General features: G+C 43.6%; 1 protein-coding gene across 4 annotated transcripts in view; it reads right to left on the reverse strand.

Moving 5' to 3' along the window:
• The window catches only part of CUNH5orf22 (chromosome unknown C5orf22 homolog), a 53,126-nt gene that overhangs the window by 37,429 nt on the left and 7,929 nt on the right, over positions 1-7,768 (reverse strand). For 3 of the 4 annotated variants that reach the window (XM_008835562.3, XM_008835569.3, XM_008835557.3), the window contains exons 2-3: positions 3,725-3,870; positions 1,316-1,465 (exon numbers count right to left, since the gene is read on the reverse strand). In XM_008835562.3, the coding sequence (XP_008833784.1) occupies positions 1,316-1,465; positions 3,725-3,870 (296 nt within the window). The remainder of the gene's footprint in view (positions 1-1,315; positions 1,466-3,724; positions 3,871-7,768) is intronic. The other variant, XM_029564764.1, reaches the window with a different exon arrangement.

Below are 7,768 nucleotides of genomic sequence, written 5' to 3' on the forward strand. Positions count from 1 at the left end.
AAGAGACTCTAGAAAGAAGAGACTGTTATTTCTAAAGACATTATAGAATCACAAAATATATTACATTGGTTGAATATTGCATACAATAAAAATAGATGTATGTATGTCATCAGAGGGTACAATAATTTATCTTGGACTAAGTACCCCCAAACTAATCATATTAATAATATTAAAACCTAAAATCTATTTATTCAGGCACTGGATTTAATCAAAATGAAAACAACATGAACAAAGTGAGATTTTTTTTTTCTTTTTTCTTTTTTCTTTTTTTGGGACAGGGTCTAATGTAGCCTAGGCTGGTTTCAAGTGCACAGTGTGGCTGAGGATGACCTTTAACTCTAGATCTTTCTGCCTACAGTTCCAGTTCTGGGAGGCATGTGCCACAACTCATGGCTAAATTTAGTTTTTTTTCAGTCTTGGGGATTGAACCCAGGGCTGTAGACATGTTAGGTAAGTGCTCTATCACTGAGCTACACCTCCTGTCCTTTTTCATGTTTATTTTTTGAAAAAAAGTCTCACTCTATAGCTCAGGCTGGCTTCAAACTTTCAGCATTTTCCAATGCTAGCCTCCCAAATGCTGTGAATACTGACCTGTGCCACCATGCCTGGCTCATTTCTAAAAGTTAAATTCAACACACAATAGCTGAATCAGAAGCAAATATAAAGCATCCTATTGAATATATAAATCTATAAGGTACTTAATGACTTAATGAAGTTAGTCATCAATGAAATCCAAATTCCAGAGGATGTTATTCAAAAAACAATGGAATTGGGCCAGGTATGACATGGTAGATGAGCACTTGGGAAGCAGAGGCAGATGGATCTCTGTGAGATTGAGGACAACCTGGTCTTGGTCCAGGCCAGCTGGGCCTACAAGGAGACAACAAAACAACAATGGAAACTAAATTCCAGACAATGTTATTCAAGAAACAATTTAACCAGTAACAAAATATTAAGTGGTATGTGAAGGCAGTCAAGAGATGTAAGCATCTGTTCTGGTGTTTCAAGAATTCTTTTTGAGTTAAGCAGAGTGGTGTACTCCTTTAATCCCAGCACTGAAGAGGGTAGAGGCAGGCAGATCAGCCTAGTCTGTATAGCAAGTTCTGGGTCAAATAGGACTATATGGTGAAGCTGTCTCAGAACCCCCCACAAAGAACAATCAACCAGTCAATCAGAAAAATACACTTTTTGGAGGAACTGGGACTTACTTAATCTGGACCTTCTGTGTGTGGAGACATCAGGGAGCTATTATAGGAATGGAAAATAAGGTAAAAGCATCAACTCGTTTCATACTTACCAAAACTGAGGAAATTACCTGATTGTTGTGGTAGAATTGTCTTTGCCTACTAAAAAGTGATGTTTGCCCTCTCTGATTTGCTGAGCCCATGTGGGATGAAGCCATATTATATGAGAAAAATGGCCAGCATAAACTGCAGGCATAATCCAGTTCTCAATACTTAATTCTCTGGAAAAAAACAAAAACATTGCAACTATTAAAACGAATGATTTTTCTAAATGTTATTTCAGCCAGAGTATTTTAATAAGACAGCAGACCTCAAGAATGTGGCCACAGGGAGGTTCCTGAGACTCCTACTTTGCCAATCTTCATGAAAACATTAGGCTAGTCCCCTCTTACTGGATTAAAATGAGCACTGATGAGGCAGAAGCAGAGGTGTGCTGGTGTCCCAAGTGCCACTTAACGTCTCCCAGAAGTCACCATTTGCTTCATTACAAAACACTAACACCCACTGTCCAAAGCTAGCTTCACGTAAGAATGCTCTTGATTTTATTAATTCTTGCTCCTGAGAAGGTATTTTTAAATACTACATGTTGCAAAAGATGAGCACACAGAAAACTCTTCTGCTACTGACTGCTGAACACAATGGAAAAGCACCTGGGATTGACTTGTGAACCAAGCACCATTTTTCTCAAGAGATCACTTTATTTAGACACGAGGCTGAATTGTTGATTCTACATTCCAGCCAAACTTTAAAAAACCTGTGGTGGGGGCTGGAGAGATGACTCAGTGGTTAAGAGCCCTGACTGCTCTTGCAGAGGACCTGGGTTTGATTCCCAGCACCCATATGGTGGCTAACACCACCTATAACTCCAGTTCCAGGGGATCCGATGCCCTCTTCTGACCTCCATGGGTATTGCACAACATGGGTGCGCCTACTTACTTGCAAGCAATACACCCAAACACATTAAATAAAAAAAGATAAAGAGATTGGGTGGAATTATCTGAAAAGGTAATGAAAATATCTTTTAATTTTCTGATTTCATGTAGGGAAAGCCTGAATTTTCATCATATATTTCAACCCAAACAACATATAGCAATAGATCAAACAAAGAAGCACACATGAGGACCCACCTATCACTTATAAAGGCAAATAATCTCTTTAAAACAATCTCAGTTCTCTTCTTCCCACTTGACAGTTTTTTTGAAATGTTTTTACAGTATCTTGTTTATATAAACACATACTGATTTATTATTCTTCAATGAGTATTTAAAACTAAAAATTCAAATAAAGTGAAACCCTCACTTTTTTTTTTAAGGTTTGATTTTTTTTTAAGGAGACCCTTGGGCATGATGGCATATGCCTGCAATCCCAGCTTTAAGGATGTGGAGACAAGAGGATCAGGAATTCAAGGTCAGCCTCAGCAACATAGTAAGGTCAAAATCAGCCTGGCCTATGTAAAAAAACAAAACCAGAGAAAACAATCAGGATACTAAAAAGTTAAGAACTGTTCATTTAGGATGAGTATACCATCTGCATACATGCTTTAAATTCTTTTTCAATTTCTAAACTGTAAAATATAAATTTGTAAATATAAGGATTGTAAAGAAATGGCAGAACTACCACATTTCAAATAGTTCCCTGATTTGGAGTTTCAGAAAAGTTCAACTAAAGGATGTGTAGTAGGCTAAAAGTAATGTGCTAACATTTAGATGTATGAAGAGGCAGTGACAGAATTTCAGGGAACTTTATTATAGAAGCCAGAATGCCATTATTTGAAGATATATGATCCTTCCTGAAGGATAGAGTATGAACGATCAATTTCACTTCTATCTCTATGATTTTATTTTTAAGATTTATTTTATTTTTACTTATGGGTACGTATGTCTGTGCACATGAATGCAGGTGCCCTCAGAGGCCAGACAAGGGTTTGGATCTGCTGGAGCTGGAGTTATGTGATTGTGAGTCACCTGCTATAGGTGCTGGGAGCTGAACTGAACAGCCTTTGCAAGAGTGTGTGCTCTTAACTGCTGAGCCATCTCTCCAGCCCCTATCTATATGATTTTATAAAACTGAAATCAACAGGATGTGGCCTGAAAATAAGCATATTGAAAGGCAGGAAGGACATAATCCTAGATAAGATAGGTAAGTTAAAGATATATCATTTATACAATTATGGCACTGTGTTCAGATAAGACACATTTTCTTGTGCCTCACTATCTAGACTTTTAAAGGGGAGAGGGGGCTGGAGAGACAGCTTAGCAGTTAAGAGCATTTGTTGCTCTTACAGAAGACTGGGGTTCACTTCCCAGTATTGACATGGCAGCTAACAACCTTTTGTAGCTCTAGTTCTAAGGGATCTGATGCCCTCTTCTGGCCTCTGTGGGCATTGCATGCATGTGGTGCACTTAAAATACATGCAGGCAAAACACTCATAAAAATAAATGAAACATTTAAAAAAAGACCATTATCAAAAAGCATGTTACCCGAACAGTGTTTCCTTATCGAACACGGTGTCTGCTGGCATATTCACAGGAATAAGGAGGTCTGGATGTGAGTCAAAATGTAAGAAACTTATATTACTGGCAGGAAGATGCTTTGAACCTATGGCCCGATATATGAAAGGCAGAACCTGAAACAGAGACACACACATTCAGAATTGGCACTGACATCAGGGACACTCTGCCAAGTACAGACTGAAAAACACTAAACATAACTGCACATCAAGTTGTTAAAAAGTGGAAAAGTATAAAATATATATTTTTTAAAATCTGAATTTATTTTATGTGTGTGAGTATTCTGCCTGCATGTATGTGTACCATGTGTGTGTAATGCCCACAGAAGCCAGAAGAGGGCATCCTCTGGAACTGGAGTTAAGGAGGGTTGTAAGCCACCATGTGGGTGCTGAGCAGTCAGTACTCTTAATTGCTAAGCCATCTTTCCAGCCCATTTCTCTCTTTTTAAGATTTATTTTCATTTTATGTGAGTGCTTGCCACCTGCATGTCTGGTGCCCAAAGAGGCCAGAAGGCCACACCAGAAGCAATGGAACTGGAGTTACAGGCAGTTGTTAGCCTCCATATGGGAGCTGGGATGTAGCCCCAGCTGGCCTGGAACTCGCTCTATAGACCAGGCTGTCCTCGAACTCAGAGATCTGCCTGCCTCTGCCTTCCGAGTGCTGGGATTAAAGTCGTGGGCTACCACACCTAGCACAGAATGCACTCTTAAAAAGCCATCTTCCCAGCCCTTAAGTTTGTTTACTGCACATGGTTCAGAGGAGGATGATCTCCAGTTCATTCGAGTAAACAGAGCAGAACCAGGACTAGGAACAAACTATTAGCTCAGGCCTATGCTAGCATTCACTGTGTGCCCAGGTACTCTAGGTTTTAGGACATTTTTTGGACCTCTAGGATGGTGCTAGACTGTTTGTTAAGGTTTTCTCTTCTCACTCTACAGATCAAGTTTACTACTGAGTTTGAAAGCACTGCCTAACTTGCACTTTGGCCTTCTCTGCAGGACCCTGAGACCCTATTCATTCACCTGCTACCCCCAATCCCTCCAAACCCCCACTAATTGCTCTTTTAGCTTCTGTAAAATGTTGGCTGCTGCTTTAGACATGCCTAGACATGCCCTGACCCCTGCCTGCTATCCGCCCCCCCCTTCCAGGAAACTATAGATTAAGCAAGCCCGGACATGAAAACTGCCCTATAAGGTAAAAACGGAGACTCCTGGCCCCACAGATAACAGTCAGCACATTCCACAGCCCTGACAATAGCACCTACCAATAAGAAACTTCCAGGGCTGCATCTTATACATCCAATCAGTTTAAAATTATGTTGGCACGCGCGGGCTCCTTGAACCAACCAAAATGTATCTTCGGTATCTTCCCCCACCTTTTTTCTAAAACCTATAAAAGGCTCCACTCTCCCTTACTCTGGGCTCTCAGCATGGATCCATTGAGTTGGTGAGGTCTGAGAGCCCGAGCTTAAGCCCGAATAAACAATAAATCTTTGCTTTTGCATTTTGGTGTGTTTGGTCCTCGGTGGTCTTTTTGGGGTCCAGTGGATGAGGTACAACAGTAGGAGAAACCCCAGAAAGGCCAGCATATACAGTGGATGAGAGAGAGAGAGAGAGAGACAGACAGACAGACAGGTTTGTGATCAACCGGCCGGGTAAGTTTTTGTAAAACTGTATCCACCTGTTTTTCTGTCTTTTCTATACTTTCCCTTTGGTCGTGGCCATCTGATCTCAGTTTTTTGTCACTGGAATGCTAGCAAGGTGACCTGGAGGATTCGGGAGACGTCTCCATCCTCGTTGGGGTGGGTGTTCCCCACCAGACACCCCACCAGGACACTAGTCCATCTGAAACCTCAGAGGACCTTGCGACCCTGTTGGGACACACGCGTCCTATCCATACAGTCTTTGGCATAATCGAGCCGGGGAACTCACACGGCCGAGAGTCCAGACCATCTGAAAGCTGCGGTAGTTTATTCTGGGCCCTCTGTCTGTGTCGTTCTTGTGTCTTACGATCTTCGTTCTAATTTCTTTGTTGATGAAACAGATGGGACTGATAAATACTATGGGCAACACCGCATTTTCCCCTCTAGATCTTAATACAGTCTTTGGCATAATCGAGCCGGGGAACTCACACGGCCGAGAGTCCAGACCATCTGAAAGCTGCGGTAGTTTATTCTGGGCCCTCTGTCTGTGTCGTTCTTGTGTCTTACGATCTTCGTTCTAATTTCTTTGTTGATGAAACAGATGGGACTGATAAATACTATGGGCAACACCGCATTTTCCCCTCTAGATCTTACACTAGTTCACTGGGGGGACATTAAGACAATTACCCATAACAATAGTGTAGATGTAAAGAAAAAGAAATGGACAACTTTATGTTTTGTTTATTGGCCCTCCTTCAATGTTGGATGGCCCCCTGAAGGGACTTTTAACCTGAGTTTGATTTCGAGGGTAGAGGACCACGTCTTCTGCCCACGGATGGGCCACCAGGACCAGATCCCATACATCGTGACCTGGCGAGGCCTCATCGAACAACCTGATGGCCCCCCAGCCTGGGTCAAGTCCTTCCTTCCCCTGATTAATCCAACTGCTCCCCCTCCACCTCTGCAGGTCCTCCCTCTCAGACCAAAGGCAGGAGAGAAACCCATTCTCCAGGGAGGCATGGAGAACGACATCTTTACCCCGCCCTACTCCTCTCAGATGGGCACCCCGACAACGGTGCCACAAGCGCAGACCCTGCCTCCTAACCCTGAGGAGCCACCATCGCCTCCACAGGGACCTGCGCAGGCCACATGGAGCCAGAGGGGGGCAGCCCCCAGCCCGACACCACTGTCCTCCCCCTCCGGCCGGCGGGTCCCCCGGACAGAGAGGGCAATCAGCCCTTTCATTACTGGCCCTTTGCCACCAGTGATCTTTACAATTGGCGCTCACAGAATGCGCCTTTCTCTGAAAACCCCTGGGACTAGATTAACTTATTGGAAACTGTTCTCTTCACTCACCAGCCCACCTGGGACAATTTCCACCAGCTCCTGAGTGTCCTGTTCACTACTGAGGAGCGAAACAGGATCCTGCAGGCATCCCGGAAATTGGTTCCAGGCCCCACTGGGGACCCTACCACAGACCCAGGCATCATTAATGCCAGCTTTCCCCCTAGCCGTCCCAACTGGGACTACAACATGGCAGAAGGTAAGGAGAGGCTCCTGGTCTTCTGCCAGACTCAATTGCAGCCACCAATATGTCTAAGGTCTATGATGTCAGACAGGGGCCCTAAGAGAGCCCAGCCTCATACTTAGAGAGGTTACAAGATGCTTTCTGGCACTTCACTCCATATGACCCAGAAGCAGAGGAAACATCTCAAACTGTGATGTTTGCTTTCATTAACCAGGCAGCCCCTGACATCAAGAGAAAGTTAAAGTCTTTAGATAGACTAGGAGAAAAGAACCTTAGGGACTTAATAGCAGTGGTGGAAAAGGTTTATAATAGAAGGGAGACAGCAGAACAAAGAGAGGAAAGAAAAGAAAAAAGACAGGAAGCAAGCCTGACCAGGGTCCTGGAGAGACAACAGGCCTGCCACAAGAAGGACCTCAGAGAGATATTATTGGCAACCAACCCCCAGTACGGAGGGAGCTCATCAGCGGGATCCAGACTACAAAATAAGGTAGGGAAAGACCAGTGTGCATACTGCAAGGAGGAAGGGCACTGGGTGAAGGATTGCCCTAAGAAGAATAAGCGATCAGCTAAGGTATTATCAACTCTAATTGGGGGTGAAGATAGTGACTAGGGGAGATGGGGCCCAGGTCCCCTCCCTGAGCCCAGGGTAACCCTGAAAATAGAGGGGAAACCAATTGAGTTTATGGTGGATACTGGTGCCCAGAATTCAGTTTTATTGGAGCCAAGAGGGCCAGTGTCCTCCAGAACTACATGGGTACAGGGGGCAACAGGAACAAAGCCTTATTCATGGACTACCCGAAGAACAGTAGATTTAGGGAAGGGCTGGGTATCCCACTCATTTCTA

The sequence above is a fragment of the Nannospalax galili genome, unplaced genomic scaffold (genome assembly GCF_000622305.1).
Source record: "Nannospalax galili isolate Female #2095 unplaced genomic scaffold, S.galili_v1.0 scaffold150, whole genome shotgun sequence".
Classification (NCBI taxonomy): domain Eukaryota; kingdom Metazoa; phylum Chordata; class Mammalia; order Rodentia; family Spalacidae; genus Nannospalax; species Nannospalax galili.